Source organism: Lycorma delicatula, chromosome 3 (assembly GCF_047948215.1).
Source record: "Lycorma delicatula isolate Av1 chromosome 3, ASM4794821v1, whole genome shotgun sequence".
NCBI lineage: Eukaryota > Metazoa > Arthropoda > Insecta > Hemiptera > Fulgoridae > Lycorma > Lycorma delicatula.
In genome coordinates, this window is record NC_134457.1 from 217,792,304 (window position 1) to 217,811,484 (window position 19,181).

General features: G+C 31.4%; 1 protein-coding gene across 1 annotated transcript in view; it reads right to left on the reverse strand.

Annotated features, from left to right (window-relative positions):
• The window catches only part of LOC142321310 (glutamate receptor ionotropic, kainate 2), a 520,894-nt gene that overhangs the window by 256,415 nt on the left and 245,298 nt on the right, over positions 1-19,181 (reverse strand). Inside the window, exons 5-6 of the mRNA XM_075359304.1 lie at positions 15,455-15,508; positions 5,693-5,857 (exon numbers count right to left, since the gene is read on the reverse strand). Coding sequence (XP_075215419.1) covers positions 5,693-5,857; positions 15,455-15,508 — 219 coding nt within the window. The remainder of the gene's footprint in view (positions 1-5,692; positions 5,858-15,454; positions 15,509-19,181) is intronic.

Below are 19,181 nucleotides of genomic sequence, written 5' to 3' on the forward strand. Positions count from 1 at the left end.
AACAAAAAAAAAAAATTAATCCAAATTATACATTCATGTAACTGCTAAGTTACATGAATGTCTGTTTTAAATAAGAAGACATGTGTAAGTGCCACTCTTAACTTGTACATCTACTGAATAGTTATATTGGCAAAAATTTAGAAAACTCAGTTGAATTACAGACTAGGGATAGATTGATTACTGTGCCGGAGTTTCTTGCTATCGAGAACTACCTTTCTTTCTTATTTATTTTTTTTTTTTACCCTACTTCCCTGAGCCGGACATACAGTAAAACTCGGCCCAGGGAACCGTCCTTAAACTCTAACGGGGCCTCCCCATCCACCGGCCTCGCGGTAGGATCTTTTCTCTCTTTGCCTGCCTCCAACCCCTAGGAGGGGGCAACCAGGCCCGACTATGTCGTTCCTCCCAGGGACCGGGTCTCGGTCTTAAATCGTGCCAGCCTCTAACCACCGCGGGGGGGGGGGGAACCAGGCCTGACTATGTCGTTCCCAGAACCCCATCAGGCGGCCGAGTCTCGGTCTTTTATTTCCCACTTCTAGCAATCTCCCTCGGAGTCCCCACCCGTTCATCGGAACCGGCATACCTGGGCACGCCGGCCCTCGCGGATGGGTCTGACGGCTCTTCCCTATATTAAAAGCTATGACGTCTCCCCTCAGCGTTCTTAGCGCGTAACACTTTCATTGAAAACGTGTCAAAAACCCTCCAGTTATCCTGTGAAGGCAACATGAAGAACACCAGGTTTTCAGGTCTTCATATTTCAATACCTGCTTGGATTTTCGTCATAAGTGCATTCTTCGTAATCAAATATGGTGTGCTACACTATACAGGTACTAGTCGGTACTAGTAGTACCTGTCGTACTACTTTCTCTCCTCCTTTATACTATTAGCAATGCTAGCATTACTTCAGACACCCCTACGTAAAACCTCTACCTTGAATTTAGGTGTTTTTCCATTCTAAAGTTTGACAAGTAAAAATTAATTTTCTGATAAACTAATTTTTTGAATAAAAAAGAAAAAGATTTTATCAGATTCTGAATTAATAACTTTTTTATTAAAAAAAATATATTTACATATATATTTGATCCCCCCAAAAAAAAACTAGATGGGAATTTTTTTATTAAAAAATATATGTATTTGTGCTAAATTAATTTACTTGCTAGCTGATACATTTACGTAATAGTGAATTGACTGACTAGCTCTACAATTTTGTATTTTAATCGTTTTTAGGGTCAGCAAATAAAACTTGTGTTATTTCAAAAATCATTCTATTACACAGAAAAATAATTGTGTACAAATAACTGTTATTTTTTTTATAATGTCCGAGTGAACGTAACAGGTTGAATCAAGGATCGTAAGTTTAGAAGCAGAATATGAAAAAATCGGAATACTTAGTCTAGAGTAAGAAATGAATTAACCTAGAGCTGTTCTACTGCATTGTTTGTTAGAGAACGTTAGAAATATCTTCGTTTTCGAATCTTGTAGTAGTTTTAATCATAATGAGGTCAGTCGTTTTAGTTTAAAACCCTAATTTGGTTATTACATACACTAACAAAATATATGTATATATTTTCACTTAAAAAATAGTCTTAGTCTATAATCCGGGAGTTAAATTTTTAAACTCTTTGTATTTGAGTGATTTCCAATTAATTAAAAATGATCAATTTTCTCAGATGTTAAAACTCGACTACAATGTTAAGTATACTTCAAATTTTATTCTTTACAAAATAATGAAAGCGATGTACAGTGACTTCATTGTAATAACAACAAAGAAAAACACATGATGCTCGAAATTACGTTTGGACGAAAATAATAATTTTATTATTATTATTACAATTATTATTATTATTATTTTTTTTTTTTTTGAAATTATTATTATTATTTCAGAATCATGCGTATTCTAAATGAGGGTGTATGTGAATCTATAATAGAATATGCTGCACCTGTCTGAGCTCATCGAATGAGCTATAAATAAATGTACAGGTATATTTTGTTGAGAACCCAGTGTCTTCTATTGTTATCTGTGTCTGTGCCTATAAGGCTATGTCTCGAGAGGGGTCCTTGTTATTTCTGGTATTAAACCCATTGATATTCTTGCTACCGAATGCCACTTGCGTTATGATACTAAGGCCAACTTACCTCTGGGAGCATGAAAGAAATAGAGCAAGGTTTTCATTTATAACAGATCAAATAGACTGAATTTTCCGAAGACTGTAACACGCATGAATTTTCCTGATATGAGAAGTATACTTCCACTCTTTCTGGATATGGTGCTTTTCGATTTGGTTTAATTAATTCAGGCTTGTATCCGCTTGTGTCTTTCCCGGATGCGAAGTGAACGTACCAAACGAACTAGAGAGCTTGCCAGAATTTATTCCGGTTTTGATCTGCAAGTTAATTGGAAAACCGAATGGGAATGGAACATAATTGCTGGTTTCCTTAGATTCTTAGCTCTGCGGAGGATAACTGAGGAGTCTGATGTTGTTATAGATGTATAGATGAAATAGCAGCTCGGGTGGCTAGAGGTTACTTTGCCAAGATAGGCGTTTTGGCATCGAGTCCCTATTAGCTGAGATTTTCGCTTTTAGGATGATAATGGATGTGTGGAGAACTCTGTGATGGAGCTCCTGTGCGGGAGGGTGTAGGCATTCCGAAAGCGGACGAGAGCAGTAAGCGATAGGGTATGATTTCATTAGAGGGTTGCTAAATTTATGAATCTGTTTCTTGGTTTTTAGGTAAATGCGGATGACTTGGTGTAAACTGAATTGTAGGACAGAATCGTCGTTGTTGCGAACAACACTTGTTTTGTTGGTATGAGAATAGTATTTTTGGTATTTAAAAACTCGATCAAGTAATGATGTGAATGCATGGTCTAAATGAAGTTAGATATGAAAGATTTTTTGTGTGAAACTTTCGTTGTTGGAGGAAGGTGCGCGGATCGCGCTTCAGCGAATCGGTTAATTTGATAATTGAGGATTGTAAGTTATGGTAGGTGGTAGTGGTTGGAAGAGGCCAAAAGAAGGTGAAAGCAGGTTTTGTAAATACACTAATGGAAACATGTGCCGTGGCATTTGCATCGGTGGCATCCTGACAGAGGGCAAACTGATGACTGTGTTGCGCTATAAGTTAGAGGGTCTAAAAACGACCTCCGGTAAAGCCCATCAGAGCTAGCAATAGAGGGGGAGGTGTGGATAATCACAAAGATCGGTGTGGCTCCTTTAGTTCCCTAAAGGAGCCAGGATGATTACATACGATTCAATATCCTTTTCTTTTCTAACTTCTATATAGGCGTAATTTATTTCTTCAATCCTTGCTTATCATACAGTGTACTGTTTGGAACTTAATTTGTTGTTCTATCCACTGATTTTAGTTTCTTTAACGTAGGAAAAAAATTAATATCTTTAAGCTTTAATCCTTATTGAACAGTATTTTTAAATAATAAAACCAATAATATAATTTTGTGGTTATTCAACTCTCAGATTTTAAAAATGTATGTTTAAGAAAAAATGTCATCACTTAATCGTTTTTAACAATTCAGTTATTGACTGACTATGCACTATACAAAAATAAAGATGTAAAGTCAATGACAGGTTTGTACATAGGCTAATCTAAATTCGACGTTTTGTGCGTAAGTTATTTTAACTAACCTATCAGCCTAATACTGGAGGGTGTTAGGCAAGGCACAAAGATCAGAATATTAGTTTATATTACAGTAAATAAATTAATTATCCCACAGTTAACTACTAAGAAAAAGTAAACAGTAATTGTGTAACATTTTCATTAAAAAGTTCACACTCGAAAAAGGTTTACTAGTAAAAGTTCAAAGAATTGATAAAATTGATCATTTTTTTACGATAGAATATATTTTTACCAAGAAACAGTGTTTCCGAACAAATTATATTTTGGTAAGAAATATTTACAAAAAAAAAATAAATAGATTTTTAACGATGTTCGAGAGACATTCAATTAATTAAAGACAAGCTGATGTAGAAAAAACTTTGTATTTTTTACTACTTCTCAACATAATCCCCACCAATATTAATACACTTGTTCACAACGATGAACTAGTTTTTTTATACTTGATGTAAAGAGTCTTTGTCTTGTTGTTTGAGTCACTTTCCCACAAACTCTTTGACCTCCTCGTTGTTGCTGAACTTTTTCCACGTAATGCCTCCTTGAGTAGACGAAAAAAATGAAAATCCGAGGGAGCCAAATTTGGACTGTAGGGAGGATGTGATAGTATCGCCCGACCCATTTTTCCATTGGTTTCTTGGGTCAGGTAGGTGGTGTGAGGGTGTGCATTGTCATGTAGCAATATCACGTCTTTTCTTTGAGATCCGGGACGTTTTTCTCTTATTGCTGGTTTTACGTTTTTCATCAGCATGTATAAGTAGTAGACACTGTTTATTGTACGCTGATTTTCCAAATAATCACAAAAGACGACACCTTGGGCATCCCAAAAGACGGTCAACATGATTTTTCTCGCTGATGCTTGCGTTCTGAATTTCTTTCGGTTAGATGAGCTAGTGTGCTTTCATTCCATGCTTTATATTTTGAGCTGTGGTTCAAAATGATGAACCCAAGTTTTACCACACGTTAAAATATTGTTTAGAAAAGGGTCACCTTCCCTTTCATCGCGTTCTTTCAAGTCCGCACAGTGTTGTTTCCTTGTGTTGTTGCGGGTTTCAAGAGAAGGAGTTGATACTCCAACTGGTCGTCCACGACGTTGCTCGTCAGTCACTTAGGTTCGACCGTTTTTGAACTGTTTTATTCACTTATAAAACATTCTGCGGTTCATACAACTCTCGCTATATTGTAAAATCATTCGAGAAAAGATATTAGCCGGTTTTTCACCTTCAGAAAGCAAAAAACGGATCACTGAACGTTATTCAACTCATGTGGAAACTTCAAGCGAACACGCCTTCGTTAAATGCAATATTGAGGTTATAAACAAAACGGTTTTTATCCGTCAGCTGTTCTCAGCTCATCCCAGTGATACCAATATAAAGTCATGAAAGTATGAAACTTCTCGTACAAACGGTTTCATTTCAACGTCAATTTGTTTCTTTAATTATTGAATATCCCTCGTAGTTTATATTTAATATTTAGCATCCTGATGAATATATAGAGTTGAAATGTTAATAAAACATCTGCTAATAGCATGAAGTTATTCGTTAAAAATAAATAAATAAAACCAGCCAGAATATGAACAGTAATATAAGATATAAACTAATTACCCAGTAAGGTTAATTTGTATCCAAATACAAATTAGAGAAGAGTTGCAGCGCTGGTACCATTGTAGTAAATTGAAGTTAGTTGTAAGTTCTACTACTTAGCCGCTCGTGAATAGTTAATTTTTAAGCTCGCAAAAAACATACTATATCTAGACATAAAGCACAAAATCATAATGTCTGTGATGATTACAGTTTGGAAACATTCGTATCATTGAGTTGAAGGGGTTCAGCCAACCTAAGAGTATTTGATAAATGTAAATTACATTTGTTTCTCTATTAAATATTTAAAAAGCTTAAAAAAACAATATTAACGTCTATTAATTGGAATAATAATCTTCAATAATAATAATAATAATAGTTTCAACTATCTATTAAACTTATTAAGATGTCGTAAGTGATGATCAATTAATTTAATTTCTGCATATTCTTTTTTCTTATGTTTATTATGAAAAGTTACTTACCTGAATTACTCCACTTCGATTTAATATTGCGTGTCCAATTGGTTGAAATCTTTCCATTTGATCTAAGATGTCAACAACTTTGGGATCACCAGTATCGACTAATCTGAATGCAGTTATATTTACAGAATTATAATTGAAGTCTTCAAGATCAAATGTTTCAATATCCTGCAAAAAAAAAAAACACGGATAAAAAATATTTTTATATATTTTTTTTAACTTATTTTATCAATAATATTGTTTTGTACAAATATATATATATATATAAGTATTGTGTGTTTTTTGAATATTTTTTGCTCTTTTAATTTGTTTCGGTAAATATTAAATTGAATAACTATTTTCAATGTTAGGTCCCACTAATTCCTGAACATTAGGTTTATTATTATTAAACAATAAGTCGAGAACTTCCCAATGGAAGACGTTAAAGATTCATGATTCATATTTCTTTCGCTTGGCATTCTTCTTTTCCCTCCAAAATTCTTTCATTGTTTCAGAAAAGGTCTTCTTCCGTTCTTCAGACCATTTCGGCCGATGTTGTTTAGGATACGGCGCTTCTGGTTTAACATTAGGTTTTTATTTATCTTGATCTTTTTTTTAAATGCTATCTTTTAAGAGTTGTTGTATAATTTGAAATCATAACTTTATAGGTTGTCTTTCGTCTTTTTCTTATCATTTTCATCCAGAAACAAAATAAATATTATTATTTCTTTTTCTCCTTAGACATTTCTTTAACTACAAAAATAACAATGTCTTTAAAATGAAACGAGAATTTTTTATTTTATATATTAACTCTAATCAAATGATAAAGGAAAAAATAATTGCTACAGTGTATATTTAGTACGTGAAAATATATACATACATACATACAGAATGAAATAGATATCAATAACCAAAACTTTCTATTCGCATTAGAGTGCCTTGGATGCCACATTAAAAAAATTAATATGGTTTTGGACTATATTAAAAGTACTTGTCGTTGAAAATCTATTGAAATAAATATTCTAATTTAGTTAAAATTTTATAAAATGTTTCCTTACAGAGACAATTTAAAATAACATTTCTGAATAAGTCATTTATAAATACGCTACTCTAACAGCTTAATTCAGAACTAGTATGATGCATTGATGGCAATACGTATTGCCATTTAATTTTTTTATCAGTTAGAACAGGTTGTGTATTTTTAATAGTTTAATATAATTAATAATAGAACAATTCTGCAAGATATCAGATTCCTTATCGATATGTCATATTGAACTTGTAACTAAACCGTATTAATTTAATTTTATTGTCCCAGAATCATATCAGGTTTACATGGATGTAACTTTTAATACTGTGTACATAGTATGTATTCTTTTCTGCAGTAAAAATTAGGTGGGAAAAATTTGCTAAGACTTATTTCATATAAATAAAGATATCCTATCCTACGCTGTCATACGTAGTCTATCTTAGAATGATCAGAATATCATGTAGTTTTTATTCTATTGTTTATTTTCACAACTCAAAAAAATAAAATACGATACTTTAATTTGATAACCGTATTATGGGGCCTCACCCGCATAAGAATATAAGAAAAATAGATGACTAACGTTGTGACCAGTAGGATAAATACTTGGAGATAAGTGGTCGCGGTATAAACGTATTGATTGTTCAGGGAAAGAAGTGCTCAAACTTTGATAACTGTTTCAGTTATAGAAACAAACAAAGAAGTTCTTATGAACAAATAAATGTAGTTTCTCGGTTCGTTATACATCCTTTTCAGTCTTTCTAAGTTTTAATAAATAGAAATTTGTAACAAGAATTGAGATATCCGAATACGAATTGATACAACTATGTTCATCAGCATTCTCAAATATATGCTGATAGCATATATATATATATATGTATATATGCGCTAGCGTTCCCGGTTTGCACTCGATATCAATGCGGATTCACCAGCAATATTTTTTTAATAGCAAACTTATTTTATTTATTTATAAATAAAAATTATTGTTTTTAGATTTTTATTTTTATGAAAAATAGAATATTTTATTAAAAATATCTAAGGAATATATGGTAAACAACAAATTGTTACCCAACGCTTAAATAAAGAAAAACAAAAATAAAGAAGAAAAGAAAGTTGAAAAATCTTTTCAGACCAATCCATCTTCTCAATGAATTGAAATAATCCAACATAAACTGATAAGAAAAAGTCAAATAAAGATAAAGAAAAAATGTATTACAATCCCATATCTACCACCTCCATTACACATACAGTAACATTGGTTGAGTTGGTTGATCCGCCGCGCCATATCTCGTCACACTCCTTAAAAAATTCAAAGTATAAAAAAACGAAAATGAATTTTAGACATTTATCTGAATATATACAAGGCTCAATCTAGTAAATATCTCGTTTACAGTCGGAAATGTGGATAATTTCCAGTCATTGTTCAAATATCTTTTATTTTTCTTCATCCCTTTCACTGTGAATTTAAAAAAATCAAAAGATTGGTTTTTAGAAGATATTTACATGAAAATTAAACACCAAAAATCAAGTTGATATCTTCATTTTTTACCGAGAAATTTAAACGCAAAATAGCAAATTTCATTGTTATTCCATTTTAACTCGAAATTAAAAAAAAATTCCTTTCTTAGTGTGCACAGGTACTGAAAAAAGAACATGTTTTCATCAATTTATTTTCAGGACAAATTACTTTATAGGTACAGATATATGTCAATTATACACTTCCCAAATTAAAGAATAGAAGACGTTTACCTAGATATAAAGTGAAGAATATATTTCTGAACCTGCAATTCCGCCAGAACAAAAAAGAAAGAAAAGGAAAATCTCTTGCTCTATGGATCATAAAAATCTTTAAAATATTTGAAGATTTTTGGTCTTCAGAGGAAAATATTTTCCTTCCTTACTCGGTAACTTGAAATAGTATTCATGCAAATGAAATATAAATTCTTCTATAATAAAACTAGTTGCCTCATTACAGCTTCGCCTGCGCTATATATGGTTACTTGCGTTTCCCGTAGCTGTCAAATCTTTTATTTTATGTTCTTTAGTCAAGTAACCGGAGGTAGGGGCAGCCAGTATGTGTGCATACAAACTGTATGTGTGCATACAGTTTCGGTGGGAATGGCTGTGTTGGTTGAGCCTCTGCGCCGTATACTTTCGCACCCCTTAAAAAGTCGGAATTAAAAAAAACCCCTAAAACGGTTTTTAAATATTTATCTGAATAATAATTGCAGGCCCAAATTTACTGAATATGTAGTTTATTGAAGTAGGGATTGGAAAAATTTACTGTCATTGTTCAAATTTTTTTATCTTTTCTTGTCCTCCTCGATGGCCGAATTTCAAAAATCTATGAATTGGTTTATTGAGATGAAGATTACACCCGCCAAAAATCAGATTGATTTCTTCATTTGCTACTGAGAAATATAAAAATAAAAGGATTTAAAAAAATCAAAATCCATTTTAACCCCTTTTAATTTTTGTATTTTAAAATATTTAGAAATTAATTTTTAGATATCATATTAAGAATACACACACCAAAAATTAAGTTGATATCTACGTCTGTTATCTTGAAATTAAAATAATATAAAATAATTTTATTTTAACTCGTTAAAGTCGGAATTTCAGTGAATTTTCTTAGTATGCATTTACACCGTAAAAAGAACATGTAAAATAATTAACATATCTATCGCGAAAAAGTGTAGTCTCTGCATTCCTTTTATAATGATTTAAGAGTAATAAATAAATGAAGTTCATAACAAGACTCAGAAATGTAGAAAATAAAAATAGTATACCTACCCTCATTAAAATTCACTATAATATTATTTTAAGTTTATACATGGATTCTGAAATTCTAAAAAACGTTAACGTAATACGGTTTTATGTAAAATAATTTTTCAATCAAAATCAAATTAAATGAAAAGTTACGTTGGAGTAATAAAATGTAATTTAAATAAAGTAGGAGGAATATACATTGTAAATAGATACAATTGCAAAAATATTAACATTTAAATAGAATATCAAACAAAATTTAATAATTATGGGATTTATTTAATATTTTAAAGTATATGAAATTGGTTTTACCGGTATATTTTCGTGGTATATTTTATTTGTTGTTATATTCAAAGCGAGCGATGATTACTTACGTTTATATTAGAACTTGTGTAAAGACTACTTTGCCTGATAGAAAACATAATAATAGTAACAGCGCATCAATGTACATTTATAATAACGTTCTCGAAATACCCTTTTTGATTTGTATATGAAATACTGTACTAGAAAATTATCTATAGTCAATCATTGGTATTTCATTGAAAACTGATCTATTTATTCCTTTTGTAATTTAACTTTATGGCAGTTCTGTTTTCAAATATATCATTTATCTAAACATTAATTATCTATCAAAGATAATATTAAAAATACTACCGATATAAATATATAGATAAATAGTATCTAGATATTAAATAATATATTTAGATATATAATATATAGATATAAACGATATTATGAAAATAACAAATTACAACTCACCACTCTTGATTATATTACTCAAATTATAATCTACTTGCGTCAGTAAGTTTGAAGAATCAAAATAAATAGTAAATATCATGGGTGTATTTATTTTCGGTTAACTTCTGTTTTTTGTTAATCTATAAAATTTCGTTTTATTACTGAATTTTTCTTCAAAATTTGCAGAAAAACTAAAAAGTATGTCATTTTTTAAACAATCTAACATAAATTTAGGTTCGTGTAAAACATGAAAAAAATTTTAAACTCTACCATAAAAACTTTGTACGTAATAAATAATAATTGTTCATTCTCCTCGCAACACGGGGGGTTCTTAGACCAGTGGTTTTCTTATTGCTGGCTATTTTTAAATTAATATCTACTTATCAGGAATGATAATTTAAAAAAAAAAAAAAAAATACAAAAAACTTTGACTTCTCTTCAAATAAATAACAAATTAAAGTAATTAAAAGTAATGATTAATTTTTGCAAATATGGTATATGAATAAAATAAATCAAAATAAAAAAAAAAATTTATAAAATACTTCCTCTGGAGAGTAAAAAGTACTGTACTACCTCTTAACAATAGTCATTACAAACTATTACAGTAAAGTGTTGTTCATAAATATGTCAGCCAACTAAACATTTTATTGCAAGGCTTAATGTTTATCGTCAGCGCTGGAGAAAAATATTAAATTAGTATTTTTTTTATTATATCAAGTCGTCCGGGAACTGATAGTGTTGTTTTTTTTTTTTATTTTAATATATACGAGAAGAACATTTACATAAAAAAAATACCCGACAACTAGAAAATCGTGGGACCAAAACCGCCCAAATTTGGGTAGGACTATAAGAAATTATTAATTAGGCAGTTTTGTAGGCATGATGTTAGTATATTATCAAACGACCATAAAGTCAACTTAGTTTTTAAAACACTAATGAAAAAAATTAATTTAGTTTTGGCACAAGGAACAAGTTATGTGACCTTTAATAAAACGTTTCACGATGAATTCAAACATCTAAATATATTTTATTTTCAACTTAACTAAACTGTGATAGTTGTTTTCTTTTTGTATTTTATGTCCGGAACATCCCACTTATTAGAAAAATAAACTACGAACATTCTTAAACTTTACTATAGCTAGTACCTGTTTTTCGTGTCTGAAATTTGCTGGTAGAAGCTTTCCTCGTGTTCTTCTCTGACGTCACCGAGATTGTCCGGAAAGAAATCCACGTGTGAATCCTAGAATTACTTTTTAGGGATATATTAAACCACATATATATTAATGATTTAATAATTCACCCAAAATTTGTTCCGTAATTTTAGGATTTATTATTTCTAAAACGTATTTCAGAACACTTTTGAATGACCTCCACGGTTTGACTTTTCTACTTAATAGTTCTTCGTACTGTAAGTCTCTAATTTCCCCAGATAATGAAATCCAGTACCATTCTTAACGATTTCCTTAAAAAATGATTTAAAATCCCTAATTTTATATGGAGTGAAAGTAGAAGGATCATTTCCGAGTAAATCAATGGGAAGGAGGATGTACAACACATTTCTGTCCACGCCTATGTGCTTCACGCTTTTGTCATTCCTTTATAATATGATGTTTTGTCTTGTCACAAGACAAAACATCAGCCTTTTGTTCAGTTCACAAAGAAATAAAAAAACAGTTAGTGTAACCGAACTGGAAACCCATTAATAACACAAATTTTGGCAAGATATAATCCAACGGTACTTATATTAACTTTTCTTTAACCGGGTTTTCATTTTGCCATATGTTTCTTTCATGTTAGTTGCATAAGGTACCGACACAGAAGGAAATTTCTTGCCGTTGTGGAAAAAGGCAGCATGTAAAATAGTTTTCAAAGAATCAAGAACAGACTCCATTCTTTATAGTATAAGTTCAAGATGACGTCCATCCAAGCACAGATATTTTTACAGTACACGAAACTATTTTCTTCAGAATATAAAACTTTTCCTGACCGTTACGAAAAGAGCACATTTTAGTATGAGTATGGAGAAGATTCCAGCCTCTCAATCTCGTTCTCCAAAGCTCGGCTGCTCTCTTTGATAAGTTAAAATCCCAAAAAACGTCATTTAATTCGCCTTAAGTTTTCAGATAATGTTAACATGAAGGGGACTGCACTTCCAAAGTTATTCCTTATATCAAACTTCAGTGGCTATCACACATATTCTAACTTTTCTTCTGTGTTGGACAATACAGGTAAATCCTCACCATGAGGCATTGACCTTATATCAGACGATAAATTCGAGTTCTGCAAGATGTGTTAGGATTTACTTATTTCCTTTATCTTTGTAATACAGAAATAACGCTTGACAAACAGTCTTGTGGTGCACGCCGCACCATCGGTACAATACACACATCGTTATGATATAACTGTAATATATTCTAGGAATTTAATATTTTATACAGCGATCAAAAAAGAAGTTATCTTTATTTGATTTTGATGTAAAACAGAAAAGTTTGGGGAAGGAAATCGGAAGTCAGTCTGTCACCAGATGTAAATGGTATTTCGATTTTATTGTAAAATACTCCAACTACCTATTTCTGAACATTATTTTCCTTCACTTTTTACGAGTTTTGATTTTCTTTCTAGGGTATTCAGGATTACATTTTATAAAATGAAAACAATTCTTTAATATACCACAAATAAATATATCCGTTAAGCCAATAATATATTTTACTGAGATATACACGAGTGTTATAAAATACTTATTATAGAGACAAATCTAGTAGCTAATAACATGAATTGTACGTGTTTCCATAGAATCAATTCTCGCCATCAATTTAGTGCACAATATCACACCTATACACCTTCCGTTCTTTAGTTTTTTTCTACTGTTTTGATTTTATTAAATAAATTACGAAAAAGTATAAATGAACCGTATTAAATTAGTTTAAAAAAAAGTGTGTACTGAATTTGAATAATTTATTAGTTTACACATTTGCGCAATTAATATTATCACGTTTTATATTATTATTTATTAAATGACTTAATTATTTTTTCGAAAAATTAGATTTTTTTGTGTGAATAAAAATAATATTCACGATATCATTTTAGTTTCACCGATATTTATGAACCAGTCTCAGAATGAACCTTAATTATGGACGATCATAAATGTCCGAATAATGGTAAAGTAGAATTGTGGAAAAGAATGCAGAAAATAGAATTGATAAAATAAAAAAAATCTGATGTGGACTCTACATAACTTCCTTGTACGCCTATTAAATTACATACACATTTTTTTCTGCACTTTAATTAAACTTATTTAATTTGAAAGTGAGATACGTTTCATCAATTTCTTTAATAAAGTGGACGGTTACACAATTGCTGGAATATTAGTTTTTATTAACATCAAATATTTATACAATTATTAATTCAACATTACATGAAATATTAGGATAGAGTAAAAGTCCCTTTTTACTCGTATTACTAGATCAGAAAATATTAAAACCAAAGAAAGAAGAAAAAACTTAAGAGAAGAAGAAAAATATAAAGAGGAAAAAACGTTAAGAGCAAGGAAAGAATAAAAAGATTAAAAGAAGATGATCAATATAAAGAGAGAGAAAATTTGAAAACTAGAGAACGTGTACACAAAAATAAGATCAGAAGAATTATATCAAACCAAAGAACGATTAAATGATTGGCAACAAAAAACAAATAAACGAAATGATGATCAACTCCGACTTAGGAAAATATTGTCAGACAATATCATGAAAGTATCAATGAAGTAAATATAAGAGTTTTTTGCAATTTATTAAAGATGGATCATGTATATAATGTTCTTGTGAGGGTTACTTCCAGTCAGTAGTTAAATTTAATGTAGATAAAATTAAACAGAAATTCCAAAAATAATACGATTCTAAATTATAATTTTCAATTAGTGTTAAATAATCGGATATTTCACCAACTCTATTACATATACACATATGTAATAATGCCTATTAAATTACATATACACATTTTTAAAGGTACATAAAATATTATTTCACTAATAACGTCTGATATTTTTTAATATGGCTATTATTGATTATTCTAAAACTCGTTTTACAATCACGGGTTAATAATTAATAATAAAACAATATATTTAAATTAAAAAAAGTAAAAAAAATTAAATTAAAAAAAAAGAGATGAAGCCTGACTCGAACCGATGTGCCTTCCCATGAAAGATCCAAATATTTCAATGATTAAAATTTTATTTGGCTATAACTCTGAAACCAATGAAAATAAGTACCACCTATGATATCATTGAATAGCTCTCAATGACGGTTTATTACTGCATTTATGAAAAAGTTCATAATCCAATTTTTTTTGGATTTTGGGCTTTTTTTGGACACTTTTGGTTCAGTCGATTGCAATCAAAAGAGAAGGTGCACAACTAGATGTAACATCTAGTCCTAAATCCAAAATTTCAACATCCTAAGTATTACTATTCGTTTTTGAGTTATGCGAGATAAATACGTTCAGAGATATATACTTATGCATATATCTCTGATATATACATAAGTATATACTTACAGATATATACTTACGTATGCGAGATAAATACTTACGTGAGTATGTACGTTGGTACAGGCGATAAACTGGTCATAAACTGGTCAAAATGGATTCAGTGATTTTAAAATAGAAATTCCGTTGAAATGTGAAAAACCGAAATTTTTTACGATCACTTGTTTTTACTTCCTTGTGAATAGAAACAGAAAAAATGTGATAAAGACGGTTAAGAAGAAGAAAATAGAATATGTTGAAATTATCTTCAGTGAAGGTCCCTAAAATGAGATATAGCAAAAATAAAACAGAAGGATCATTCACAGATGTTAGCTGAAGAAGATAGCAGAAAGAAGTATTATCTAAGAAAATCATCAATAAAGAAATATAAAAGATTCCGAACTAGAAATTTTTAATAAATACCCATTGAAATTTTGAACTCAAATTTAATTTTCGTACACTTACTTGGTCAGCAAACTAAGAATGTGCATAATAATACAATTAACAAATTAATGAGCGTTTGATAATAATTAATAGCATATACTTTTGAAGGTAAAATAAAATTCTAACTTGAATAAATAATTTATTGGTAAAGTTTTTAACGTATTTAAAAACATGGAAAATTATTTATAAACGTTTATTATAAAATATTTCTCTGAAAATAAAATTTAATAGTTTATTCTAATTCATTTTTTAAACCCGATTCATTGTAACGATTATTGTTATAAATAAAAAATACTTACAAAAGTAGTGAACATGTAATGATATCTAAAGTCGTTCATTTGTAATTGTAATATCTGAAACAAAATAAAGAATATAACTTATTAAAATTTGAAATGTTAAAACATTAAATAACTTTGTTTTAATAAATTTGAACATACATCTTAAAATACACTGTCTTATAAATATTTATTATATGGCAACAGATGTATGTAGGTTATTTTTCGATTATTATTTAAATTCATAGATATTCTGAAAGGAATAAAAAGAAGTTGAACATTTACTTCCTCTTTGTACTTCTATTTCTTTTTGATTGCAAACCACTAAATATGATATAAACATTAGTCAAACTTTAAAATTCAAATTACAAACCTTATATTAATTCAGATTATTTTTTTCTTCAGTCATTTGACTGGTTTGTTACAGCTTTCCAAGATTCCCTATCTAGTGCTAGTCGTTTCATTTCAGTATACCCCCTACATCCTAGATCCCTAACAATTTGTTTTACATATTCCAACCGTTGCCTGCGTGCACAATGTTTTCTTTTTACCTGTCCCACCATTATTAAAGCGACTATTCCAGGCTGTATTAATATGTGGCCTATAAGTCTGTCTCTTCTTTTAACTAAATTTTCCCAAATGCTTCTTTCTTCATCTATTTGCAGCAACACCTCTTCATTTGTCACTTTATCCACCCATCTGATTTTTAACGTTCTCCTATAGCACAGCATTTCAAAACTTTTTAATCTTTTCTTTTCAAGTACTCCGATCGTCCAAGTTTCACTTCCAATTAATTCAGTAGTAGTTTTTAAAAATCAAACAAATCAGAAAAAAATGTATCTTGGCTGTAAATCTATGTTTTTCAGAAAGTAAAAGCAGCTTTTTTGTCTATCTGTTAGAAATTTCAGTCAGTACTTCATAAGGGGGGCCATAAGTAAATTGATTAATGACAGTCACTTGAAGGAGGTCCCTGATGAAACCCCTCATTAAATCTTACAAAGCTTTAACACCTCATGTATAGAAAAAGCACTTGTATAAGCGTCCAAGTTACGTTCAGTACTTAACAAAACATTTGAAATAAAACACAGGTAGAAAAGAAATAACCCACATGGTTGGTGTAGTAGTGAACGCATCTTCCTAGATCAGCTGATTTGGAAGAAGAGTTCCAGGGTTCAAGTCCTAGGAAAAGCACTTTTATACGTATTTGAATACTAGATCGTGGATACCAGTGTTCTTTGGTGGTTGGGTTTCAATAAACCATACATCTCAGGAATGGTCGACCTGAGACTCTACAAGGCTACACTTCATTTACACTCGTACATATCATCCTCATTCATCCTCTGAAGTAATACCTAAACGGTAATTCTCGGAAGCTAAACAGGAAAAAAGAAAGAAAGGTAAAAAAAATGAAAGAATAAAATAAAAATAAAAACAATGTCATCAATACCAGTATATGAAAACAACTCTATATATAAAATAAATATTCGTTCGTAATAAAAACAGCTGTAATTTATAGACTATCATAGAGACGTTTAGTACACAGTGATGAACTCATCCTGTGTTCCCATTCCTTGGTTCTTTCTCCCACTCACTCCACTGGTTATATCTCCCAAGTCCAGCATATGGAAATATTTTAGTCTCCTGATGTCATTGCTATTGTACAATCGATAAACTTCCAGATAATTTTCATAATTGTTTTTACCGCGAGTTTAATTTGTAGATCTCTTCGTACCATGATGACTTCTCTACCCCTAAAACATCTCGACATCTCTGTTATGATCCTCATCAATTTATTTTGTTTTTTTTGAAATATCTCAATATTGTTGTTACTCGTCGTACCCCATAGCTGGATCCAATACGTCCAGGTTTAAGTCACTGTGACATCCAGGTAGATTTAAGTCACTGTAGATCAACAGACTATTAGATAATGATACCTGTGAGTTTCTTCTCAGCAACCAGTTTAGTTCCCTAAACTTGATGTTAAGCTGTTTCCTGGCCCTTCCATGTCAGACGACGATCCAAGTGTAAGCTAAGATAGCGTACCCGATCAGTGTGAGGGATGTTGACGCCATTCCTGTATGGCGAACCTGTGCGCCCGTGGACAATCACGTCTTCTCATCGTAAGTGTCACGTGGTTCGATTTGTACTGATTTACCTTCATTTTCCATTTCTTTCATCTAGCCGATGTCGTCTAACTCTGACTCTAGTTTAGCGAGGCTTGATTCGGTTTTCATCATCAGCTAGGATTTCCGTGCCATCTGCAACGATTCAACTAGGCAGCCAAACCTTACTAAAGTCCTGTTGAACATCCTAAAACGTTACTGAGCAGTACTATACTTCTTTACTTCCAAGCATCTAGTTACGATGGTAACAGCTATATGGGTCTATTCAGTGATATATTACGTACTCCTGAAGCTAAATTGATGATCTGAAATAATCTCCTTTTGCTCCAAGATAGGTCTCAGCCTCCGGAGAAACAGCTATTCAAACAACTTGGATAGTATCTGTAGAAGACTTAAAAGTCTGCAGAAAGTAGGAGGTATGAGGAGGTTTACCAGGCTTCAGGACCACTACTATAAAAGAGCAAGATGGGAACCACGTTGAAGGTCCTAATCGAAAGGTTTTTACGTACCGAATGGCCTTATATGGAATATGAATAATTAGATCAAAGCCTGGCGTTTTTTTATTGTCTTCTTTTCATGGATTGATATTAGCAACTTTAATTTTGAAAAAGGTGTAGTTGGTAGACATAGAGGAATCGGGCTCTATAGAAATTCCAGTATTTCATCTTCATCAGGACCCTGTACGTCCAGCAGTAAAAAAGACCTTGCTGAGACGAGATGCAAATAGATCGGCCTATTCGGATTCTATCTTAGCCCATGTCCCATTCAACGCTTTCAAGGGAGGCAATGATAGTGGAGTTTGCTGATGATACTGGGCACCTTTTCATAAAGATTTTCTGCCACTGTTCAGGAGGTTAAATCCTTAAAGTTCTCCTCGAATGTTTCATTTACAATGAACCTAACAATTCATTAGGAATCACATCTTCTAATTTCTACTAGCATGGCCATTGATGTTCTTTGGCAATCTTGAGAGACTTGGCCATCAGGAAAGTTTGCCATCAGCTTCGTCAGTAAGCCTACAAAGCTCCTCATTTCCTGAACCAGGAACTCCAGCAGGAGAATAATTTCTGTATTTTGCTCTTGGCATCTCCGCACTCACGCTTCACCACCGCAGCATAAGTTTGCGGGAATTTATTAGAATCAATAAGGTTCTTATCTGCCCTCCGACCCAGTACGGGAAAATTCGCATCGCTTTAGTCAAAACATGCCGGCCCTTTGCATTAGGCAGAGTAATAGTAGTCCTTTAGACGTGCTGTACCCATTGTTTCTTTTTCGTTTCCAGTATATTTCTGTAAACTGTACACTCTGCAGCTCTTACAGTCGGCAGAATTATCTGACTGATAGAGTGTGCAGGTGGTTGGAGTACTTCTGTCCTTTCTTGGACAGTCTGCAGTAGTGTTCCTTCGCACACTTGACACAGTGGGATGGTTGGATACAATTATTTTTGATATGACCATACTATTAGCACTATACTTGACCTGGATATTATCTTGAGGTTTTAAAAGTCACACAACAGTTAGCGGTACATTTAAATAAGCATTTATTAACATACAATTAAATATCTCCTTATTTTCCTGAGGTTCAAGATTAATAAAAAACGATGATATCGGTTCTTTCGTCACCCTGTA